This window comes from Dipodomys ordii, unplaced genomic scaffold, assembly GCF_000151885.1.
Source record: "Dipodomys ordii isolate 6190 unplaced genomic scaffold, Dord_2.0 Scaffold25, whole genome shotgun sequence".
In the NCBI taxonomy this organism is placed as follows: domain Eukaryota; kingdom Metazoa; phylum Chordata; class Mammalia; order Rodentia; family Heteromyidae; genus Dipodomys; species Dipodomys ordii.
This window is the reverse complement of record NW_012267241.1, coordinates 12,674,676-12,700,083: the sequence shown is the minus strand read 5'-3', so window position 1 is coordinate 12,700,083 and position 25,408 is coordinate 12,674,676. Positions and strand designations below refer to the sequence as shown.

General features: G+C 35.7%; 1 protein-coding gene across 2 annotated transcripts in view; it reads right to left on the bottom strand.

The window, feature by feature from the left end:
• Window positions 1–14,132: 14,132 nt before the first annotated feature.
• The window catches only part of Dsc1 (desmocollin 1), a 29,227-nt gene continuing 17,951 nt past the window's right edge, over window positions 14,133–25,408 (bottom strand). The window contains exons 10-16 of one of the 2 annotated variants that reach the window (XM_013014868.1): window positions 24,128–24,387; window positions 23,833–23,975; window positions 20,418–20,630; window positions 19,498–19,731; window positions 16,489–16,613; window positions 15,198–15,425; window positions 14,133–14,330 (exon numbers count right to left, since the gene is read on the bottom strand). In XM_013014868.1, the coding sequence (XP_012870322.1) occupies window positions 14,133–14,330; window positions 15,198–15,425; window positions 16,489–16,613; window positions 19,498–19,731; window positions 20,418–20,630; window positions 23,833–23,975; window positions 24,128–24,387 (1,401 nt within the window). Of the gene's footprint in view, window positions 14,331–14,421; window positions 14,458–15,197; window positions 15,426–16,488; window positions 16,614–19,497; window positions 19,732–20,417; window positions 20,631–23,832; window positions 23,976–24,127; window positions 24,388–25,408 lie in introns of those variants that run through there. The other variant, XM_013014869.1, reaches the window with a different exon arrangement.

Genomic DNA, 25,408 nt, shown 5'->3' with positions numbered 1-25,408 from the left:
TCACACTGGCACCATTTCAGTCCTTGAAAAATGTTGATCACACCAAATAACACTACGTACACACTCAGAGGGATTATGCTGAGTATATACTTAAACTCAACACTTATGCCCAACTTTACAAGCCTGACACTTGATGTATTGCTTCCATGTAGATGCCACATAATTAGCTGTTCTATTGTCTCCCTATTCATAAAATTATCACCAAACCTTTGCTAGCTAGTAAAAGAAGCCTGGCTCATCAGGATGAGACCAGAGTTGTCAGGCTTTTGTCTCCATGTTTTTCAACCTTCATGTTTTTCTAACAATGATTTCATAAACAACTGTCACCCTATTAGTGATGACTTCATAGTCTCAAGCTCAGAGAAGTGAGGTAGTCTCAGCTTCCCGAAATCCACTCAGACTGTCATCACAGTATCTAACAATAGAACCTTTCCAAACTCTGGCCTACCTTTCCACCCCAGATGCCTTAAGAATGGATCATGTTTCCTCATTCCAGAAAAAGGTGGAAAAGCATCTTGACAGCAATCATCCTAAGTGTTTACTGTCATCTCTCACACTAGATAACTGAGACTACTAAAAATGGTGAGTTTTGGTTGTTTCACACGCATATATGCGTGAACTAGTGTATGTGTACTTATACGTGGGTCTACTAATCAAATTCAATCTTGCTTACATACCAAAATACATATTTGTAGTAAATCATAAGAATGAAATAAATTATAAACCAGTTCTTTTTATAGTGCTTTTCATTTAGTAAACCCTGAATAAGAGCAAGCTAATGAATGGATTCTGTAGCAATTCTGTAGCAACTGTCAGGGAACAGCTCATAATAAAGGCTCTGCCTTTAATGGAAGTCATCAGTATATTAATGTATCTTTCCACCAGTAAGTGTACTATGGGAGAATGAATTGTTGATAGTATGACACTTTCATTCTTTTGGTATTAACTAATTAAAAATATCAAGTACCCACTGTACCTTGGGTGATGTTCAGGGTACTGGTAATAAACTGGTCAACTGTTCAAAAATGACACTTGCTTAAGGGAAGATCTGAAGAATTGTAATGTGAGTAGGAAGAAGTATTTTCCACTTGAGATTTACATAATGTCAACATCTTTGAAAAAAAAGATTCATCACAAGCAAGGTAAAAAATAAAACATAAGCAGCATTTTATAAACACCAAAGATTACCAACATCAAAATCATTAATGTCTTCATGAGTTATGAAATATTACTCTCTTCTTCACTGGACAAGAAGCTTGCCATTAGGGAAGATGAACTCATCAGAAACCTTTACCTTGGCTCATTGGATGATTGATACCTCCTGCTTTCTTCTTTCCTCGCTACAGGTATTTATGCATTCTCTTGCTGACTTTGAGCTCCTTGGGCTCTGCTTGGTTTCTATATGTTGTTCCTCTGCCTCTAAATATCGCTACACACAAATATGTCAGCATATTTTCAGACCATAGCATTTATCAGGTTCCTTCTCCTATGTGTGCTTTGTACATGCTTCACCCTCTAGAATGAACCTCTGGTTAACTCCTGTCTACTCTATAAATGTCAGTTTCTATTTTCCCCCTCCCAGATCAAACCTTCCTTAGTAAGCTATTGATTGTAATTTATAGGGATTATTAAAGTACAGTGTTAAATTTCTTTGAGCATTTTTTTATTAAATCACTGCAGTAATCTGTCTTTGTTTGGCTTACTGTTGTATTTCCCAGCACAATCATAATTCCCAAGAAAGAGCAGTCACTTGATTGAATGAGTAAGCAAATGTGCAACTAAATAAATAACAAAAGAGCAGTGGGTTTGGACATTTTTTTGGCAAGTCATTCTTTTGCTTATTCTATTACCACTGTCTCTTAGCACACTGAGTAATACCTTAGGTCAAATTGATTTCCATATGCTAGAATATATTTGATAAAATATAAAATGGAGCAACCAAAAATTTCTAGAATAAAAATTGACAAGTACAATTACATGGAGGAAGTTTAACTTAGAACTGAAGATAAACTTGTTTATAAATTGGGAACTTAATTCCTGATAAAAGTGGCAGAGAAGAAGAAATTTTTGAGTAATGACATTGTGTGGGGTAAAAAAAATATATCATTATTAGAGAAAAATAAAACTGGTCTTCTAGCCAGGCACTTGTGGCTCATGCTTGTTGTTCTAGCTTCTCCAGGAGGCTGAGATCTGAGGAATGTGGTTCAAAGCCTGCCCAGGCAGTAAACACCAGGAGACTCTTATCTCTAGGTAACTACCAGAAAACCATAAGTGGAGCTGTGAGCACTAGCCTTGAGCAAAAGAGCTCAGGGACAGGGCTCAAACCTTGAGAGCAAGCCCCAGATGGGCTAATCTTTACTGCATTGGAGGACAATATAGGAAAACATCGATATGGCCCAAGAGTAGAAAAGATGTTTGAATTAAAGTAAAATAAAATACAATTGCTGGATGCCTGTGGCTCACACTTATAATCCTAGCTACTCAAGAAGCAAACCCGCCGGGGCAGGAAAGTCCATGAAACTCTCATCTCCAATAAACCACCAGAAAACTGGAAGTGGCGCTGTAGTTCAAGTGGTAGAGCGCTAGCCTTGAGCTGAAGAGCTGAGGGGTGCTCAGGCCCAGAGTTCAAGCCCCACAACCAACAAAAAAAAAAAATACAATCAAGAAATTTAAAAAATGCTTTATACTATACTGTCATTCAGGCTTCTATTCAACAAAAATAGACACTATGAGTAAAATAAATAGACAGAAGCTAGATTGGCATAAGCCATTTGTTATAACCAAAACAGATAAAGGGGGAAAGACTGAGAGAATAAAATGAACTCCTGCATGACAAGAAGAACATGAGAAAACCACAAGAGAAAAAAATGGAAAAAAATATATGACCAGGCATTTTTATAACAAAGAAATCGCAAAGCATACAACATCAATTTTAGTAAACCAGATTAAAGGCCAACTAAAATAATAAATTATCCTTTTGGATAATTGTCCTTTTGGAAAAAATGAAAAGCTGAATTATAGCAAATATGAATAAATATGGATACTTGAGAAGCCTGAAATAATGATGTATTTGATAGAATGTTCATCACAGCCTGGTAGTGCTTGTTGTATACCCTAAAATACCCTAAAAGCCAGCAATGCCTAACTTGGTTCTGAGTCTTAAGAAATTCTTTTTGAAGTGTATGAAGTGTTTGTGGTACAAGGATTTGGGAACAATACAGATTATCTTAATCTTCAGTGAGGATGTAGGTAGAAAAAATACATAACAGATCCACCGGCTAAATTAGAACCAATGGCCTACCTATAGCAGCTTGGATGGATCTTAAAAACATAGCAACCAGCGAAATAATCAAAAGAGAATACTCCTACATTTAATGTGAACTTAACTAGACAAAAATTGTTTCACAAAACAGCAGTTAGGTTTTCTAAAAATTATGCAGAAAGGCATACTTAAGATATTAAACAAATTCCTTATGGTAATAGAGAATGAGATTGAGGAACAGAGGAGGGAAGGTGTTAACAGGAGAAAGAAAAAATAATGTTTATACTTGAATCTTATTCACTTTAGTAACTGGGGACAGAAAGCATTAATAATACATTGCTTTTCCTCTTATATATGTATTTATAAAATGCAGATGTAAACTTGTTTTTAGTTTTGTAATCAGAAAACAATACTAAAAAGAATGGTCCATAAAGCCAAATTAATAGAGAAGAAATTAAACTTGACCCAAGAATAGGAAAAACTGACTGTAAAACTCAGTGATAGCATAAGAACCAGGTGTTTCCAGTAGGAAATGAATGTATAGTTGATATGCAGTTTGGTACACACAATCATCAAATGAAAAGAAGGTTGATAATGTATTCCAAGATGAAAAATAATATCAGTGTTCTTCAGAGGAGTGTTGACTACATAAATTTAATTGTTAATAATCCATTCAAAAAAGATAAAACTTGGAGGGGGGGAGGATTGGATGGGGGGCGGAAGGCTGGGAAGGGATGTGAAGGGTAAACAAAGGAGGAGCCTGCAATGCTTGATAAGAAATTTACTCATTATCTTGCCCATGTAATTGTAACCCCTCTGTAGAGTATGTTCACAATAAATAAATAAATAAGAGAGAAAATTCTATGTGGTGTAGTACTAGTAGTAGTAGTAATAATAACAACAACAACAACAACAAATGAGAACACAGCTTTAAATTTTGCGAGCCCACCAGATCAATAAATTATAATGGTGGGCTTATGTGTTTTGTTGAACATCTATATAAAGACATCAGTTGCAAATAATAAGTGTCCATGTGAAAAGAGTGAATATGAAACACTTTATTCATTGGACAACAGTATTTTAATATAGAAGAAGTATGACTAGTGTTCGAGTGATAATCACTAATAGGAAGGGAACTAAATTCCATGTCCTAACCAAAATGCAATTGATCTATGGACCAGATTCCCTCCCTCCTATATTCTTTGAAGCCTCCTAAAACTATTGTAACCAAGGAAAAATCAAAATTATCTCATTGAAATCTAAGCAGATGATAAATATGTCAGGAATTCTCAAAAGGAAAAACAAGAGAACATGAAACATACAAAAAATGAATGGAACAATAATTGTTTTGAAATCACTTTCATTTTTAAAATACTTTAAGTGTTCGGGTCACTAGAAATTATTTTTTATAAATTATCTTTGTCAACTTTATAATGAATTTTCAAATGCTCAAGAAAAATTTTTGAAGTTTTGTGAGTATGCAATCATCAGTTCAATCTTGAAGTATATGTGGTTGTGACACTAAAGAAGACAGCAGTAGGGTTTTAGGAATATTCGATGGGGCACGTGAGAGGCGGAAGGAAGTATGTGGCACAGTAATTGTTACTATGCTCAGAGGATAATCATTTCACTGTGATTATAAAGAAAATTGAAGATAAAAACATACTTATTTACCTATCTAGTTACCTTAATTCATCCTTTTATAAGTTCCTACCATTATCCATTTGGAGGTTATGAGAAAAACCTTCAGAGATTTTCACTTTGTTTCCCTGCTCTATTCAATTCCTCATTTTCCTTAGCAATATGTCTATACTTCCTTTTCTTCTTTTAAATCCCGTATAATCCTGCTCTGACCTTATGTCCTTGCTGACTTGCCTTCCTTTTCATGGAAAAGGAAAGTCTCTACAAACTTTTCCTCACTGCCCACCTCTCTCGCCCAATGCCATCTCTGTGGCCTTCTCTTCTACCCCAAGGGAAACCCACTCCTGTTCAAGGCTAAGGTCAATCTCGTGCATTCATCCCCACCTGCATCAACCAGGACATGGTTCTAGCAATTCAACCCATTGTCTCTTTCACATCAGTTGAATCTACCTCTCTCTTTCTATAATGTAAGAACAGCACTGACTAAAATCTCTGCCTCTCTATAGACAACTTCTTCTAACACTGAGCCTTATTTCTCTGCTCTCCATTACAGAAATACAATTCTGAGAAAATGCCTCTGTATTTATTCTTTTTATTTTCCATCATTATCACTTGGCCTTTCCTGCTCATCTTTCTCCCCAGCCTTCTTGCTTGAAATATTCTTATAGACCTCTTGTGTCCATATCTTGGGGTTCATTTCACTTAGCATCAACTTATGTGGTCATTTGTTCATGGTTTTTAAGCTTTTCAGCTCATCTGATTAGATTGTCCTATATGGATGCTAATTATTACCAATAAGGGAAACCATGGGACCTATATTTCTTTGGGACTGGGTAATTTCACTTATTATGTTTTTTTCCAAGTCTTTCCATTTCCTAACAAATTGGGCAGTGTTGTACTTTCTGATGGAAGCATAGAATTCCATTGTATATATGTGCCACATTCTCTTGATCCACTCATCTACTGAGGGGCATCTGGGTTGGTTCCGTATCTTACCTATTATAAATAATGCTGTGATAAAACATAGTTGTGCTGGTAGCTTTAGTATGGCCTTGTTTGTGATCCTTTGTGTAAATGCCCAGAAGTAGGATTGCTGCATCATAGGGAAGCTCTATGTGGAGTCTTTTGAGGAACCTCCATACTGTTTTCCATGTGATTTTATTATTTTTTGTTGTTGTTTCCTTTGTATGTTCTTTCCCCTATGGCATATCCCCTATTGTCACTGTACTCAATTTTGATATCCTGCATCTTGTATATACATATGTTTAATCTGAGGAGAAGAAGAAGAATAGCAAAACACTGAAACAAGGACACAGGATGACCCATTGCAATGAAGATACCTACTGGACAGTATATTGGAAATGAACTTTACATCTTTGGGTGGTGAGGAGGAAGGGGGATCGGAGTGTGGGAGCTGGGGGAGGGAAGGGATAGTGGGACAACAACATGGAAGGAAAGGGGTAACAATGATCAACAAGTAATGCACTCATTGCCTTACTCATGTAAGTGTAACCCCTCCGTACAACATCTTAACAATAAAATTAAAACAAGAAATATTCTTACAATGATGACAGGAATGTTTACATTGTATAAATATAATGGCCATTTTTCAACATGATCTTACTGTCATCTTTACTTTACTTCTGTTTTTCCTTGTTTATCTTATTAATTGATTCCTTTGCTTCCCCGTAACTTCTCAATAGTGCAGCTGTTGTTCCTTTATTCTAGTTTTATCTATGCTTATTCCTTTGCTGATCTCATCTAGTACAAACAGGATGCAACAAGTTTAATGCTATATCCTAGCCCTCTCTCTTGAATTCCAGGTTCCAGTGGCCTAGCACAATTTAGATGTCTAGTAGGTGTTGAAAATTTAATCTCCTCATCTGGAGCTCCCAGTTTTCTCATTACAAGTGCCTGGCCAAGATTTTTTCTCATTTCAATTAATATCAAATCCATCCTTCTAGTACATTAGGTCAAAACCTTGGAGGGCTTTTGATCCTCTGTTTCTCTTATATTCCAAGTCCAATCTATCAATAGATCTATCAAATGTACCTTTAAAATACAATTAGAATTCATCTTGATTTAATCATCTCCATCAATATCAACCTGGTCCAAATTACTGTCATCAGTTATTTGTGCTATTCCAAAAACCTCCTGATTGGTATTTCAATTGCCAGTACTTCTCCTTTGGTCTTTTTTTAATTTAGTAACTATGTTATCTTTATTAATGAGTAAATTTTAGTCCAGATGTGAGAGAACCCATGTGAGAGAAACCCAATACATAAGAGGTTATGGCAGGAAGGTCTCTCACTGAAGGCCAGCCTAGGGTTGTCAGCAACAATGGACTGAGAAGGTGCCTGGGATCTGGAACTTGAGTTTTCACCGTTTCATCAAGTTCTTGCCATCTTCAGAATGGAGACAAACTAATATCTCAGAGAAAGTTTTATTACAGACCAAAAGAATTAAATGTGGGTTTCCCAAGAATGTGTTATGTGGCTTGGAATTTTGGATAACATCTTAAAGACAATCTTTAATGGAAGGGAAGATTATTGATGAGGGAAAAATTGGGGAACTTTGGGAATGGGTCAAGATTCCTAGAATAGGACTCACTCACCTCTATGTCTTGCATGTCATGGGAACAGCTAATTGTATAAGGCTGAGGATATGAACATGTCATTATGAGGAGGAAAAGGGCAGTACTTGTCTCTGATGGCCAGTCTGTTTTGTGGTCTTGCTTGTTACAGTTTCAGCAGTCATATGATGTCCTGGTATAATGCAGCTGTGGGGTTCTATCAGCCTCCACTCACCATGCAGCAGTCTGCCTCTATTTTACATTGAAAATATACATACTGCAAGGAGTCACCAACCAGAACCATTGTTCTGGGAAGAAGTACAGGAAAGTATCAAAATGAGTACCAACTTGGTTAAAAATGGAAAGGAAGCTCTCTGTTCAACTTGGTGGTGGTGGTGGTGGTGGTAGTGTGTGTGTGTGTGTGTGTGTGTGTGTGTGTGTGTGTGTGTGTGTGTGTGTACTGAAGATTGAACTCAGAGCTGGGCACCCTTCTTTAGTTTTTTTCACTCAAGGTAAAAAAAAAAAAAGCATTGGCTAAAAGAAGACAGCATAAAAAATAGCAGTAAAGGATTTGGGATTTAGCTAAATGAAAGAGACTTGCTTAACAAATGCAAGGCCCTGAGTTCTGTACTCAGCTCTGGAAAAAGAAGGAAGGAAGGAAGGGAGGGAGGGAGGGAGGGAGGGAGAGAAGAAGGAAGGGAAGAAGGAGGGAAGGAGGGAAGGAGAAAATGCATAAATAATTATAATTCTCTTAGGCTTGTTTGATGAAGATTTTTTTCTGGGCACTGGTGGCTCAGACCTATAATCTTAGTTACATAGGAAGCTAAGATCTGAGGATTGCGGTTCAAAGCCAACCCAAGCAGGAAAGTCCATGAGATCCTTATCTTCACTAAACTACCAAAAAAGCCAGAAATGGAGCTGTGGCTCAAGTGGTAGAGCTCTAGCTTCGAGCAAAAGAAACTCAGGAACAACACCCAGGCTCTGGGTTTGAGCCCAGGAGCAGCACACACACACACACACACACACACATACACACACTCACAGCCTCCATATGCATTCAATATGTATCTCATTTTATGTTAGAAAAAATAACTTCTACCTTGTTTAAGCTGCTGTTGTTTCTGTTGCTTGTAGAGTCATGAAAACTCTACCCAGCTCACTGGGAGGCTAAGAGTGGTAGGATCAAAATTTGAGGCCAGCTTAGGCAGAAAAGTTCTTGAGACCAGTTATTAACCCATGGCTTCATAGAGTGGCACATGCCTGTCCTCTTAAGCTCTATGGAAGGCTGAGATTGGTGCCAGGCTAGTCTGGGAAGCAAAGTCAACGAAAGTGTCTCCACAGAGGAAAGCTGGCTATGATGCAGTGATAAGAGGAAGCCTACAGCAGGCAAACGCCAGTTCAGCCACAAGCTTAAGCAGGAAGCAAGACCCTATCCTAAAAAATAACCAGTGAAAGCTAGATCTGGAGGCATGGCTTATGGCTCATCAGTATCATGCTAACCCAGCAAGCACAAGCACGAGTTCAAACATCTAGCACCAGCAATAACAAAAACACAAAAGATCTTTTTAGACAGCTTAGAATGTGTAACAAATTCCAGCTCAGTCAATTATAACGTATAGTCCCCGTTTGTCATACAGCAACGCCGTAACATTGTTTTCTTGGTCATAGGCTGAAACTCCACAATTGTTCTTTGTTAAAAATCCTCTTTGTTCATTCTGAAGTCTATTCAAGAAAGTGTTTTTAAGAAACAGCTTTGAGTTGTGAGGAAAATTAATAGAAAAATGTTTACTCTTCCTGGATTAACTGAAAGATGAGAATGTGCTCAGACTGTTGGAACGCAGCCAAGGAGCAAGCCTCTCAGACAGAAGGAAATGCATCTGGTACATTATACACCCTCATCACTCACTGGAACACAGAGAGGACCATGGCAGCAGTAGTGTCCTTGCTTTCCATGTGTATATATTTGAAGAAAATGTTGTCATGTAAAGTTTTAATTTCATGCAACAATTAAATATTAATTAATATTTATTAACATAAATAATTATTAACAAACACTTTAGACCTGGAGGTGTGGAACTGTTCTCAGAATGCAAGTATTCTAGAGTCCATCTCCAATATCACAACAAAAACAGAAACAAAATCATGTCAAATTCAAGTCCGAAGAAGATACGTTTATGAATATATAAATGATGATGCATTAAAGAACTGTATCATTTGGTTGATAAAATCCCCAAATCCCACATTAATTGAGTCTTGCAAAGCAAGGTTCTGGCTTTAAAGCAACTGGAGAGACAACTTTCATGAAGTCCATTATTATACTGTGTCTGAAATGATTGACAGATCCTCCATATTGCTTTGGGACAGTTCAGAAGAACATTGTAATACCTTCAATGCTCATCCCCCAAAGAAAATTAGTTCTTAATACCCATTAAATTTATTTGCTCATAAACTTGGGTAAAAGTGTTGTTTCTATCCAATTTTTGTTCTCTCCCTGTATCAGCTTACAATTAAAGCAGTCATATATGGTCTGCATACATATATACATACATTTAAATATACACAATTACCTGTATGTATATATATACACATATAAATGTATCTGTGTATAAGAAACAATGTCCTTGAACAATTGGGAGCAGGTGGGTACAAATGCACAAGAGAGGCTGAACTTGAGCAGTGGTGCTTCTCCTATGGGGTAGAACAGAAGGCCATAGTGATGGCACAAATGTAGTCAGGCAGGTAGTGTGAAGCTTGTAGAGCTCACCTTGAGAGTTTTCATAGGCTCTGTGAAATAGAAGCAAATCAGCAATGGACCACAATGTAAGAGGCTTTAAACAGATATATAAAATATTGCCAAAGAAAATGAGGAAGTGAATGGCTTGGACAAACAGTGTGTCAATCTCTGGACATAACCTCTCTTTGGAGGGCAATGACAAGGATAAAGAATCAACATAGGTATGCAACCATATTAGTAAGTTAGGCTTTTCTTTCCTCTAAAGTTAAGGAATAAATAACTTCCAATACTGTACATTGCTTCATTATAAGTATTTTGAACCTGGTACTGTGGCTCCTGCTAGGATCCTAGCTCCTAAGCAGGGGAAGATTGGGAGGATAGTAGTTCAAGGCCACCCTGGAAAAAACAATTTGTAAGAACCCTTATCTACATAAAAGTCTAGGTATTGTAGCATATCTGTGGAAAGTATAAATTAGAAGATTATAATCCAGGCTGACTCAGAGCATGAGTCTAAACAACTCAAAAATAAACTATTTCAAAAATCTAATCTCAAATAGCTCAATCTCAAAAAAATCTCAAAAATAATTAGAGTGAAAATGAGTTGAGTTATAGCTTCAGTGGCAAAGAACTTGCCTAAAAAGTGTGAACCTCAGAGTTAAAAATCCAAATATTTTTATTTTTAATTAAATTTATTTTATTATTATTTATTTTTATTTCTGCTAGTGGTCCATTGTCCCTAAAGTTAAGGCTAGCACTTTACAAATTGAGCCACAGCTGAATTTGTGGCTTTTCTTGGTGGTTAATTGAAAATGGCTTTGATCCATGATCCTCAGATCTCAGCCTCTTGACTAACTAAGATTACAGGCATAAGCCACTGGTGACTGACCCTAATATTCTATTATTAAATAAAATACTTCATTCCCATCAACTCATTTACTTTAGGAAGTACAGATTCTACTTTATCTTTACAAATGTACACTGCAAATCCACTTTTTACATTTATTTTCATGCTACACATTTACTTTAGTCTATATGCACATTTAAAACAGTTGTTTGTAGTAAGGATTCAAGGTAATGTAAGTATCCTCTTTTATCTTACATGCACATAATCCCAAATCCAAGAAGTTTTATTTTTAATATGCTCTCTTATTTTCAGTCTCTATAAACTATGCAAGGTTTAACCATTCATAGTAATGATTTCTCTTACTATAATTCATCTTTTTCTTTCTCTTTCAAAGTAGAAAGACAAAGACCAGAAACAATGTTGATTTGGGATTTATTAGAGAAGCAGATGTGAGAGGCTGGAAAAAGGCTGTGCACAGTCTCATCACCCTCATTTTATTTAAGGTTTTCACAGGACAGGACTTATATAACTGACATACTGCAAAGAGATAATAAAAATCATTAACTAGAGATGTGGGTGGTTCATATCATAATCCCGGCTACTTAGGAGGCTAAGGTCTAGAGAACGGCAGTTCCAAACAATCTAAGCCAAAAAGTCCAAGGAACTCCATTTCCAATTAACCACAAAAAAGCAGACTGAAAATGTGGTTCACCAAGCAAGTCAAGTATTAGAAGGCCCTAACTCAAGCCAGACACCAGAATCCTCAATTCCAAAACATTTATTTTGAGCATGTGGCATAATCTTTAATAACAACATAAGACATTTTCTAAAAGTAAATGTATGCATAGGTACCACTTTTTAAAATTTTATTTTATTGTAAAGATGCTGTACAGAGGGGTTACAGTGAAATACTTTTGATTAAGCTCAGGAAGATTTAAAATTTTCAATCAGGTTGGAATTATTTAATGAAACTTATAAAAATTATATGAATTCATCTCTTATGCTGTTTCTATGGAGTTTCTTTCACATGAAATATTTGAATGCAAGATTAGGAAAATTAGGCTATGTGCTTCCCTCACTATAGATTTAAGTATAGAAAAACAATTAATAACCACTAACTTGTTAATACTGACAAATAACTTAGATGAAATACAGTATTTTATTAACAAACTACATCTGTAAGCAGTCTGAAGGAATTTCATAAACCATACAATTATTGTTCATTTTGAGTAAAAACAGAAAATGACTGAATTATCTAAATAAAACAAGTCATAGTGTCTCTGTAAGATAAATGTTAGTAGTCTTGAAAAAGTTTAAATGACCCTAACTTTTTAATACAAATCAATTTCCCATAGTTTAATAATTTTTCTAATATTTTTACATGTCTTTTCTTGCTGACTGAGAAATTCACCTGTGGATATTAATTGTACATTTTTGTTCAGATACCATTTTTTCCCATTCTTAAGCAAATATAAGAAATATGAAAACAAACAACATATATGTTAATGTTCAACTAATTGTTTTTACTGTTTAGAGAACATGTTCAAGAATATAAATAATGCTGTGATATATTTACTGTGATGATTTATAATTTATAACTTATATTTTAAGTTTTCAAAATTCATGTAATAAAAAATTACCATACTTTATTATCTTACAATGGTTATAAAATCATATATTATTGACATATAAAGTCAGATCTGATTTGTTAAAGCTACACTTTCTTTTTGTCCCAATATGTAATTTCATAACAAGGAGGCCCTTTATTGAGAATGAGAAGATGAGTCACAAAATTTAAAAATAGCAGAGTTGTTGATTTTTTTAAATAGATGGCTAGTTAGTGATGTTTTAAAGAAAATTTTTTGTTATGATGTGGGTGTATGATATAAATTGTTATTGTTTTGAGTTTTATACAGTTTTCCACAAATGAATATTAAATATTATTTAGATATGTAGTTTCTTATTAGATTAATAAAATATAATATCATTTATGCCTTCAAAATAATTTACTTTCATTTGTTCATATATTCAGTATTCAATGAATATTTGGTAACTGTAATTGGTTTAAAATTTTATCATAAAAATATCATTCAGTAGTTCTAATTTTCCATTTCTTAAAGTAAATCCCAATATAGACTGAGTACTGTGTTCAAATATGGATGCTAATTCAATTTTGGCCTAGTAAGGACTAAGCCCAGGACATCAGTGTTGTACCCTAATGTCTTCAGGGCTGGTTGTAAAATATTCAAAGATGAAAGGTAAGAGCCACCAAGATGGTGAGTCTGTGTCAAACAAGAGGGTGAATAGTCTCATCAAAGTTACCAGTTCATCACATTGGATATATGAAGCATATTTGTGAGCCTATGTCAGCTCATGGGCATAGGGGATGCCCATGGAATTCTCTCATGGAATCCTTAGCTGATCTTTGTTTGTTGTGAACATCTTCTGGTCCCTGTCATCCCAACAGAACCCAAGGAACCAGGTAACATCCACAGGAACAAAGATCCAAGGAGTAAGCTGTGAGACTCCTCAGGAAAGGCACTGCTGGGGTCACTAGTTCAGAAGAGTGAAGAGTGAAGGGATAATTGAGACCACGTACCAATTGGAAAGCTGCCCCTACGAATATTTAAAAATCCTACTTAAACTACTCAGGTAGGCAGAAAGCACTTCTCTGGCGCTAAAGAAACCTCCTGATTTAGAAGAAAATATTTAATCTACACATCCAAAGCAAAAATTTCATTTTGATGACCCCCATGGTACCCAACTCTCCCACCGTCTCCCAGACCACACCCAGCCATCTAAGTTTTGAAATAAAGAGTACACACAGTGCAGTCTTAAACGGGCTAACTATACATGCAGAGGAAAGAAGATGAACAATGAAAACATTAGGCCTACAGACACAAAAGTTTCATCAGCCAAGGAGATTGTAGGGAGGCCTCATTATTTACAGTCCCCCCTTGTCTATACATGACTTTACCACCAAGACACAAAATCACTAGCAGAAGTTGCTAGTGATTCTTTTACATTCAATGAACTCCTACATGTGTAAGTGCAGATGTTACTCTATTCAAAGGCTCATTTATTTCTTTGCACAGGTCTTTGCTAGTGTCCTAAATTTGGGTTCCAGATGATCTAGAAACTCTAGCCCTTCTTCTTCCTGCCGATCACTGCAACAGCCCACAGAGCTGGCCATCGAGCCCTTCCCCTCATAGTTATAAGAACGAACATAGTCTTCAGAGTGCTTGTGTTCCTCATCTTGTGCGCATAGGTACACCTTCTGTATCAAGAAAGAGCACATTTTATTATATTTTTAAAAACACCTAAACATAGTAGCATAAAAATGATGTCTTTGATTTACCTTTTACTGTTTAATTTTTAATCAGAGTGTGTCCTCTAATGGATTCCTACATGTAAAAAATGCACATGATTGGTCTATATTATAGTCATTCTTAAAATATAGCAAATCAATAAGTGTTCCCAGCAAAGGCATTTATGATCAAGGCTACACATACATCACACAACAATTCTCCATTTAAACATTAGGTGTGCACAGTTGAAAATTACATTTGTAACTTCTTCAGATACTTGGGGAATGCCTAAATAGGCTAATTCTTTTGTTTATGCACTGTGTTACAGTCTTAGTAGAGCTAAGATCAAGTTATGTTGACAAACCTGAACACAAAAAAAAAAAGTTTATAGAAAGTGCTCCTGAAAGAAAACCTAAAACAAGCACTGAACATTCTATCTCGTTGTTTTTGATAGCTAGGACTTCAAACCTACATCGAGAGCTCATATACATGTATGAGAGTCTACAAGTTAGGACCTGTTCATCTTCTATTGCAAATATTTTACTCCAGGTTATTTTTTCTGATAATTTTTAGGAAAGAAACTCTCTGCCTTTTAATTTTCCTAACCACTTCCCCAGAAAGCATGCAAAAATGAAGTCTTGTAAGCTATCGTTTAAAACTTGAACCTCAAAAGCTTATTTTGCAATTTGGGTTTAGTGCTCACATCCACATCTACAATAATACATTAGAGGGCTGATGTGTTCCAGGAGTATGAGAAGTGACATTTTGGAGAAATCCTGACATATACATTGTGTTTAACTTTCGTGCCATGTGAACTTGCAGATATCGGCACTTACTTCGCCAAGCCGAGGTTGGGTGAAACTCTGCCAGTCCGTGTATGCATATCTGCCGGTGTCTGTGACCCCTTGTCCTAATCCCTTGCTGGACTCCAAGGTGTGATGGCCACCTCCTTTGACCATCTCAAAACTTTGCTGTGTTTTGACTCCCTGGCCACCAAGAGTGCCAACAGACATACTTGTGTCACAAATGTTGGATGTCTGTGTGGGGATTCTAATATTTGCTTCCTAAAAATAAAGTCAGAGGTTAGAAAGCCAATGAATCAAATGGAAACTGTTCACTTCCTTTCTCCCCCCACCATTGAAAAACCACTTACCTCCTATGCCTCAGTTCCCCCATATGAATATTTGAGACAATGATAGTAGTCATATCATAGATGCTATAGGCTAAACTGTGTCCCCTTAAAAACTCACATATTGCAGCCCCCTAGTACCTCAGAATGTGAACTCGATAAAATGTCTCTAACAGATTCATTTCTTGTATGTTTGGTTTCTAGCTGGTGGCATTATTTGTGGAGGCTGTGGAAACTTTAGTACATGATGCCTAGATGGAAGACATATATTACTGGGGCAGATTCTAAGGAGTGTCCTTCTCTCTCTGTTTTCTGTCTACCAGGAAGTAAAGAACAAACAGCCTGTGACAGGCATTCCTGCCGTCAGGATGTTCTGCAAAGTGAAATCACCAGCCCAAATAACTGTTTCTCCATAAGTTATTTATGCCATGTGTATTGGTCATAGCAATACAAAAGTAACTAATACAAGGACCTTATTTGGAACTGAAGTGATTGTAGAAATAATTAAGACAAAGTCACTCTATCCCTAATCTAATATGGCCAGTGTTCTTTAAAAGGAGGGGGGGATTTGAACACAGTTATATACACTGTGAAAAATGCCATAAGATTCAAATTGTTTTACCATAACTCAAGAAAATACAAGAGGCTAGGAGAAAGGCTTAGAACAGATCTTTTCTGAAGGCCCTTCAGATGGAACGTAGTTCTTCTAACACAGTAATCTCTGATTGCTAGCCTCCAAAATTATGAGAGAATACATTTCTATGTTTCAGTCACTTCATTTGCAACATTTTATTATGATAGTCATTGGAGACCAGCTCAATAGGATTGTGAAGTTTAGATAAATGAAAATATGTAGGGGTCATGGAACTCTGCTCTGCATAGTAAGTACTCAGTAAACATTGCTATTATTTATTGATGCTACTTTTAAGTGATAACTGTTAGGTAATAACTATCATTGGATCATCATATAATTTAAAGGCAAATGAAATGTGATTTACCATTACTTCTTCTCCAGGTCCTTCAGTATTCGACACAATTAAATTTTGCTGGGCTACATCCTCTGGGAAACATTTCTTCTTTACTGTTTTCTTAACAGTTATGCAAAAACATGTAAACAGAATGCCTAAAAGAGTAATCAAAAGCTGAAGTATTTTTTTCATCTTGTTATAAATTACATAATTTGATTGAGATTTTTTTATTGAAGTTTCTTTGTACAACCTTAAAGTATCTTCTATCAAATGTGATCACTTCTGATCATGAAATTAAGACAGACTACTTTTTATTTTTGTCGATCGTGGGGCCTGAACTCTGGGCCTGAGCACTGCCCCTCAGCTCTTCAGCTCCAGGCTAGTGCCCTACCACTTGAGCCACAGCACCACTTCCAGCTTTTTCTGCTTTTGTGGTGCTGAGGAATCGAACCCAGGACCTCATGTATGCCAGGCAAGCACTTTATCACTGAGCCACTTTCCCAGCCCATGATAGACTACTTTTAAAATGTATTGATATATAGAACATTTCTGTCTTAGATGAATAAAATCTCTCTTCACAAGTCCAAACTTAACCTCTGTGTATCTGATAACTTCTTCATTGAAATAATTTCTTCACCTGACTGAACTTTAAGGTAGTTTATTAGTATTTAAAGACACACACAATGTTCAAAGCAGTAAAATAAAGATCATTAGGCACAAATATAAATAAGGCTATTTTATAAAACCAGTGCTGCTACTGACAGTCTTCTACTATCATACTAACAGAATATCCAGTTTAACCTGCAACTGAAATGAAAATGATCAAGGACACAGAAAAGACTATGGGAAAGGTTCATAAGTGCAATAGTTCTTTGTAGTTGAGAGATACTTAAGTATGAGAATTTTTTCATTACCTTTGTACCTCCAACAAGAAATATTTAGAATGTTAAACCTTAGCTTCCTTTGAATGCATGACTTTTCTTTACTGGTTCATGCATGACCCTTTTTTTTAACTGATTAATATACCTTAAAAGGTATACTAAATCTCTTGAGTAATAACATAAATACCTAAGCAAATTTCAAAACTTCTATTTCCACTGTCTTTTTGTATTTAGGTATTCTTGATATAAACTTGGCAGTTTGAACATGGTAATGTTTAATACGGGAGGGACACTATTAATAATGTTATCCAACATTTTTAATGCTTTTCTTGACTTGTCCTAGACTACAATCCTCCTACTTTTACCTGTTATATAGCTAAGAGGACAGGCACATGTCAGTGCATTCAACTTTTACTGGTCATGATAAGGTACCACTGATATTTTACCCAGGCTGGCCTAAAACAGCAGTTATTCTCAGCTCTACTTCCTAGGTAGCTAGAAATATAGGCATAAGCTCCTGAACCTTAATTATTTTTACCCTTTTAAAGAAATTATCTTTAAGTAGTTGCACAAAGGAGTTGCCATTTAATAAAGCAGTATATGAATACAATGAATCTTGATCAATGTTAGCCCTTTCCAACATTCTCATCCATTTTTCCTCTACCCATCCCTCTCCTCATACTTCTTAATTTTGTATTACATACATAGAAATCTTAACTACGTTCTTCCTCTCTTTTTCACTTCATTTACCCTTTGCCCCTTAACCCCATCCGATCCCTTTTAAGTACCTACTTTCTGGTGTTTATCTTGTTGAACTTTGACCTTGTCTTTCTAAGTAATTACGCTATTTGAGTTTTCCCTTGAAAAGTATGCTGTCAGGTCCAGAGCTTCCTCATCTGTGGAAGCTAGATTTAGCTTATAAACATATAAGTAAATACATTGGGTGGTATCAAGTGCATACAAATAAATGTATTAAATGAAATATGCTAGCTTAAATTTTTATTTGGTTTTCATAAATATGTTTCTTGTATGACTCAGGACCCCATGTTATAAAGTAGTACAAGTTTTTTTTTTATTTTGGTGCCCTGTGTCTTGTATATAGGTTTATCTGATTTGACAAAGGGAACGGGAATAACAAAATGGTGAGACAGGACAAAGAGTGAACCAATGCAACAGTGATACTCACAAGACACTATGTTGGAAATGAACTTTACAACTTGGCAAGGAGGGGAATCAGAGTGGGGGGAGGGAAAGTGGGAGAAAATGAGGGAGGGGGTAACAATGTTCAACAAGAAATGTACTCATTACCTTACTGTGTAACTGTAACCCCTTTCACATCACCATAACAACAAAATAAAATTAAATGTAAATTAAATTAAATTAATTTTTTAAAAAAGGTTTTTGGGCACCATGAGTATATATTGTATATATGGAGGTATGTAGATAGATAGATAGATATGTATGCATGTGGGTATGCACACACATATATGTGGATATATGAAAAAACCTCATGAATGTTTTCTAAACTGCTATGGTTTGAATGTTTCAACCAAGGGCCCACAAGTTAACATGTTGTTTCCCACATTGCAGTGCTATTGGAAAAGCATAAAGTCTTCAAGAGGCAGGGCCTCCTAGAAATCTAGTCATTGTGGTCACACCCTTAAAGAGACCTTGGCCTCTACCTGTCTCTCTCTTTACTTTCTGTCTGCAAGAGATGAGCCACTTGGCTCTATCACATGCTGCTCCCTACCTCAAGCCTTAAAGCAACAGGACTAGTCAAAGGTGGACTGAAACTATTGAATCTGAACCAAAACAAACCTTTCCCTCTCACAGATTGTTAGCTCACATATTTCATTATTATAGCAATGAAAAACTGAACATCATAGAAACATTCCATAAAACTTCAGTCGAGGGGCTGGGAAGGTGGCTCAGTGGTGGAGCCCTTGCCTTGCAGGCCTGAGGCCCTGGGTTCGATTCCTCAGCACCACATAAGCAAAAAGAAAAAAAGCCGGAAGTGGTGCTGTGACTCAAGTGGTAGAGCGCTAGCCTTGAGCTGAAGAGCTGAGGGACCGTGTCCAGGCCCAGAGTTCAGGCCCCAGGACCGGAACCCCCCCAAAAAGAAAACTTCAGTCGACACAATCTAGATCATGATACTTACATAATAACAATGCAGAGCCCAGCACCATGGCAGCAATAGCCCATTTTCCAAGTATCACATTGGCTGGTTTCACATCCCTCATACTCATTCTACATTCAGTGGGTACTGTACAGTCACATACTCGCACCGACAGCACATGTTTTGCAGAAGCACCATGTCTGTCTTGTATTTGGATAGGCACAGAATAATAGTTATAGTTCATGTTTTGTTTCTGACGCAGAATGGCACTTTTACCTAAGGGGGAAATGGCAGAGAGAACACATGTTGATATAACCTTTCAATAGCAATGTTGTTCCTGCTTCCCATTGAGGGGGATGAATGTTCATTTTAAATCAGAACTATGGATGAACCATTTCCTTCCTTAAAAAGGATTTTGACTTCACAGAAAACCGGAAAAAATAATCGATGGTACTTTTATTCACATTACACTAACCTACACTTTGACATGTTATTCAAGCAATCATTTTAATAGATTTATATCAGTCCCTCTGTTGCTTTAACATTATCTTTAAGTTGGTGTACAAGAAGCTTTTAGTTCAACATGTCAATTTATAAATACAATGTATCTTGATCTATGTCACTCTTTATCATCTGTCCCCCATCTCAATTCTACCTGTTCCATTTTCACACATGTACATTAACTATTATGATTGCTCCTGTCTCTAATCATTTGTCCTTATTCTCTTAAATGCCACCTCCTGAGAAAAAAGTTGCAGATTCCTGGTATCCTTTTTTTAAACTGTCAAAGATCATCAGAACAAAAGTCTAAGCGTTAAACTATATGTTAAAGCAAGGTGTTATTATTTTTTAGGATACATTTTAAATTAATATATACTTATTTTGATAAACTAAAGTGAATATCAGGATCATCAACCAACTGTGAACCCATACTAATTATAGGACTTAGCACAAATACTTACCATCCTGTGGTTCTAAAGTCCACAGTTTGGTGGCAGAATTATCTAGAAGGAATTGAAATGGTGGACCATTGTCAGGCCCATCTGGATCGACAGGTTCCAGAACAGCATAGTCCTTGTCATGCTGACAAATGGTCACTTCTTTCTCAATTTGAGGCGGGTGATCATTAGTATCTTCTATAAGAATCACTAATGTTCCAGTGCAAGATCGACCAACTAAAATAAATTTTAAAAAGTTATTTCTTCACAGTGCAATGTGTTTTGTTTCTGCAACTTAGCTAATGCTAAGTGAGTGACATCTGCTTTCAATGAGCTTTAAGACTAGAGTGATGTCACTCTAGTCTGCCTATAAGACTCCTTGGTTGAATGAGAGGATCTCTTCACGTGCTTTTTAAAACTAAAAGGTATCATCTATGAGGTATGTCACTACAGAATAAACCTGTGAGGGGCTGGGAAGGTGGCTCAGTGGTAGAGCGCTTGCCTTGCATGCATGAGGCCCTGGGTTCGATTCCTCAGCACCACATCAGCAAAAAGAAAAAAGCCGGAAGTGGCGCTGTGGCTCAAGTGGTAGGGCGCTAGCCTTGAGCTGAAGAGCTGAGGGACAGTGCCCAGGCCCAGAGTTCAGGCCCCACGACCAGCCTCCCCCACCCTGAGCCCCCCCAAAAAAAGAATAACCCTGTGAAAACTAAACTGTTTCACCTTTCTTTATGGAGTATATGTATGTACCCTATGAATAATAACTATTTTACATTTGATCATGTCACCTTCCTAGTTTGTTCTTTTCTCATTTCATATATATATTCATATATATATACTTATATATGTATATATATATGTATGAATTGAGAAAAGACAAAACTGTATGTATGTATGTATACAATTCTTCTCAATCTTCTTTCTTGCTTGACTTGGTACATTAGGAACCAAGGAACATTTGTCTCCTCTTCTTTGTTTAATAAGCTTTATTATTTTCTGGTGCTAGAGATGGAACCCAAGGCCTCATGTTTGCTAAGCATGTGCCTCACCAATGAGCTACATTCCCAGCCAAACTCTATTATAGTTAAATGGCACCACTCAATAAATTTGTGGCTTCTGCTGACAATGGTAATCCTATTGTCTGTGCTTTTTCCTAGCACTGTTCATGACTTAGGTGAGTATAAAACATGTAACACAGTAAGACACTTTCATCTGAAGAGCCTATTGAGTTTTCCAGTGTATTTTGATTAGCTATAACTTAATGCTACTACACTGAACATAATGCAGTTATTTATTTATTTAACTAGTAGTGGGTTACAACCCAAGACTTTAACTATACACAGCTCTACCACTTGAGCAACACTTCCAACCTTGATTTTTGTTGGTTACTTTGGAGACTGAGTCTCATCTCAAGAGCTTTTCTTCTAAAGATGGCTTCAACCCTTAATCTTCAGATATCAGCCTCCTGAGAAGCAAGGTTTACAGGCATGAGCCATCAACACTTGCTAATGTAACTGTTTTGTTGTGCTGTGAAAAAATCTCAACTAAATGAGCCAGAAAAATGTGTTTATACCTCCACCCCAATTGAATTAATAAACTGTTGTTAACTTGAATTGTCTCTTACTCATTTGTTATCTATCACTAATATTAGCCTAATGCTTTGCACATAGTCCCAATACATGCTTTTAATTAAAACTACTCATAAGTTTTATTTAAGAATTAATAATGTGCTGGGCACTGGTGGCTCATGGCTATAATCCTAGCTATATGGGAGGCTGAGATCTGAGGATCGCGGTTCAAAGCCAGCTCGGACAGCAATGTCCGTGACACTTATTTCCAGTTAACCACCAGAAAACTGGAAGTGGCACTGTGGCTCAAGTGGTAGTGCACTAGCCTTGAGCTGAAGGACAGCACCCAGGCCCAGAGTTCAAGGCCCCAAACCACCACCACCACCACCACCAAGACTAATGTATAGAAACATATTCAGATTTTATCATAATACCTTCCATAAATGATAACTTTCAAAACTAAATAAAAAAATAAAATTTCTCATTTTAACATCAATCAATGGTTGGTCTAAATATTGGGAAAATATATTGAATTTAACATAAGGCAAATAAAATTCCTTTTTCCTTAACTTGAAATAACTTCTAAATCATATGTAGTGCTTCTTTCTGTTGAATAATAAAAAATAATTTGCTGGAAGTAATTTTTAAACTAGTTACTTAAGCAAAGTAAGTATTGTCATTATTTTGGAAGGATGCTTTTACAGTTACTCATTCTTCCTAAATAATTCAATGATATTTTGGGAATTGGCGCTGGCATTATTGTATCAACTACTTTTATCTAGATAAAATAGTAAAAACCTTTTTCGGTTAGGCAGAAAATCAGATGAATCAGTTCATCTGGAAAATCCCAAGTTTATTTTTATCTTTAATATTTAGACAATTTGTCTCAAATGGGTAACTATGTCACTGATACAATAAAGGGAAAGGGCAGAATTTTTTATGTATGTATGTATGTATATATATATATATATATATGTATGTATGTATGTATGTATTAGTTGGTCATGGGGCTTGAAATCTGGGCATGGGTGCTGTCCCTCAGCTCTTCAACTCTAGGCTAGCACTTTACCACTTGAACCACAGCACCCCTTCCAGTTTTCTCATAGTTAATTGGAGATAAGAGTGTCACGGACTTTCCTGCCCAGGCTGGTTTTGGACTATGATCCTCAGATCTCAGTCTTCTGAGTAGTTAAGATTGCAGGCCTGAGCAGCTTCTTTTTAATTTTTTATATTGATTTTTTATGAATTTCTATGGCGTATAAATCATAATGGTATCAAATATTTTGAATACACACAATAATTTAAACATTTTAAAACATCTGAATGATAGAAGGGTATATTCAAGAGTTTCAAGATCACTACAACATTGGCAGGACATTCTTTACAAAGTAGGCTCTAAAATTAACCTTGGAGATTACAACTCAAAGCAAATCACTGTTTTGTCCTTCCTTTAGAACTTAGGATAAATGTTTTCTATTATTGGATGCTTAGAATAAATTCACATGGTACTCAACTGTTTTTAGTAGGTCAAATCCTTTTATCATGTTCATATCATAATAATATAAATCTGAACCCCTGAACAAAAGGGAAATTCTGGAACATGCCACCATTTCCTCAGCAGAAATAATATGAGCCTTAAAACTTAGACTTATTTGCCCATTAATCCCCTGTGATGTTGTGTTACTTGATACTGGTCCTAATCTATGTAGTTGTCAATCAAATGAACAGGTGTAATGTATACATCATTTATATTATATATTATCACATTAATGTAAACATTTTTGCATTCAATTTTGATCTAGAAATAAGTAGATTTCATCCCAGATTTTCATAGAAAATGTGTGTGTGTTGTATTTATAGAAAATGGTACCCACCTGTATCTGTAGCCACCACTGAAACATTGTACTGGTTGTTTCTCACAAATTTTGATTCTCGATCTACTACTTTCACAGTTTTCAAGTTTCCAGTTTGCTCATTGATTTCAAACCAGTTACCTTCATCTCCTAACTTCTGATACCTAAGTTTTAGAAAGCAAATATAAGAAACTAACCTAAAGAAGGGATATATTCCCAAAATTTGTCATTACAAAAATATACAGAGAACTTTCTTAAGCTTGAAATTAGTTTACATCCCAATTTAAATTGAGAAGGTCTTTGAAAAGTACTTTACCTTAAACCTTCACTGTTGCGGGTGTCTGGATCTAGTGCTTTGTAGCCAAGGAGTTCTTGGCCAGCTGGAAGGCCATCTTTGCTTTGAATAATTTTTACTGGTGGCTGGCATTCAGGGCCCTCATCACTGTCTTTCACATTAACTGTTACAGTTGTAGTACACATTGTGGGAGCCTGTGAGTTTGCTGCTTTAGAGAATTGTGCTTCATTAAGTACACCAATTTGCAGAACAATTTGGCGACTGACTTCATAGTTCAGTGGCTGTTTAATAAACATACTTCAGTGAGTCTATATATATATCATATAAACAAAATTCATGATTGTAATTTTAATATAAAAGAACTATATATACTTATGTATTATGTATGTTATATGTATATGAAACAAATACATAGGTAATTTATATATTATATTTATATATAATATATGTTATCTATATATATAAGTTTTATATATATATATATATATATAAAAACTATATATTTATAAATAAGATCAGTGCTGGGGATCCAATCAGAGATCTTGCATATGCTAGAGTAAGGGTTCTACCACTTTCCTACATCTCTAGAGAGGATTATCATTTTTACATTCAAAATGTTACCAAAAGTTTGTGCTAATGTAAAGATTAATAATTAGCTTTTACAATAATAAATACTATTCAGTGCAGAATTGTTGGTGTTACAGTTTAACCAACTTCTCAACTTACTTCTCTTTTAGAAGAGTCTGTCTTCATTTACTCTCTGCAAATTTTTATATTAACAGATATGTAAAACAAGTGTTTGAAAAATTCAAATTACTCGATTAGTTATATAAAAATGATCATGGAAATTCCTCCAAGGAAATACATAAAGTTATTCTATTATACTATGCTATAATGGAGCAATTCAGAGTAATTTTATAGAGCATTTACCCTGAATATACAAATCAAAAATCATAACAATATTATTTAGCAACATATTTTAAAACACATTACATTAGATAGTGCTTAGCTTTTGATACAAGTGCTTATTTGTGGACTGAATAATTAGAATGACTCCTGAAATAGAATGTCACTGGTGAAGGAAAAGCTCCCCCAAATTTAAAAACAAACAAATAAATAAATAAATAGGAAAAAGAAAGGATATGCAGCATAAAAATTAAAGAACAATTTATGAAATTTTTATTTTAAATTTTTCTACATCAACTTTCTACAAAATATTTGCTCTCTCGCTTAGAAATTAATGAAGTGTTAGCTCCAAAATAAGTTTAAGCATTTTCTAGGTACTGGTCTTAGATACAAAAT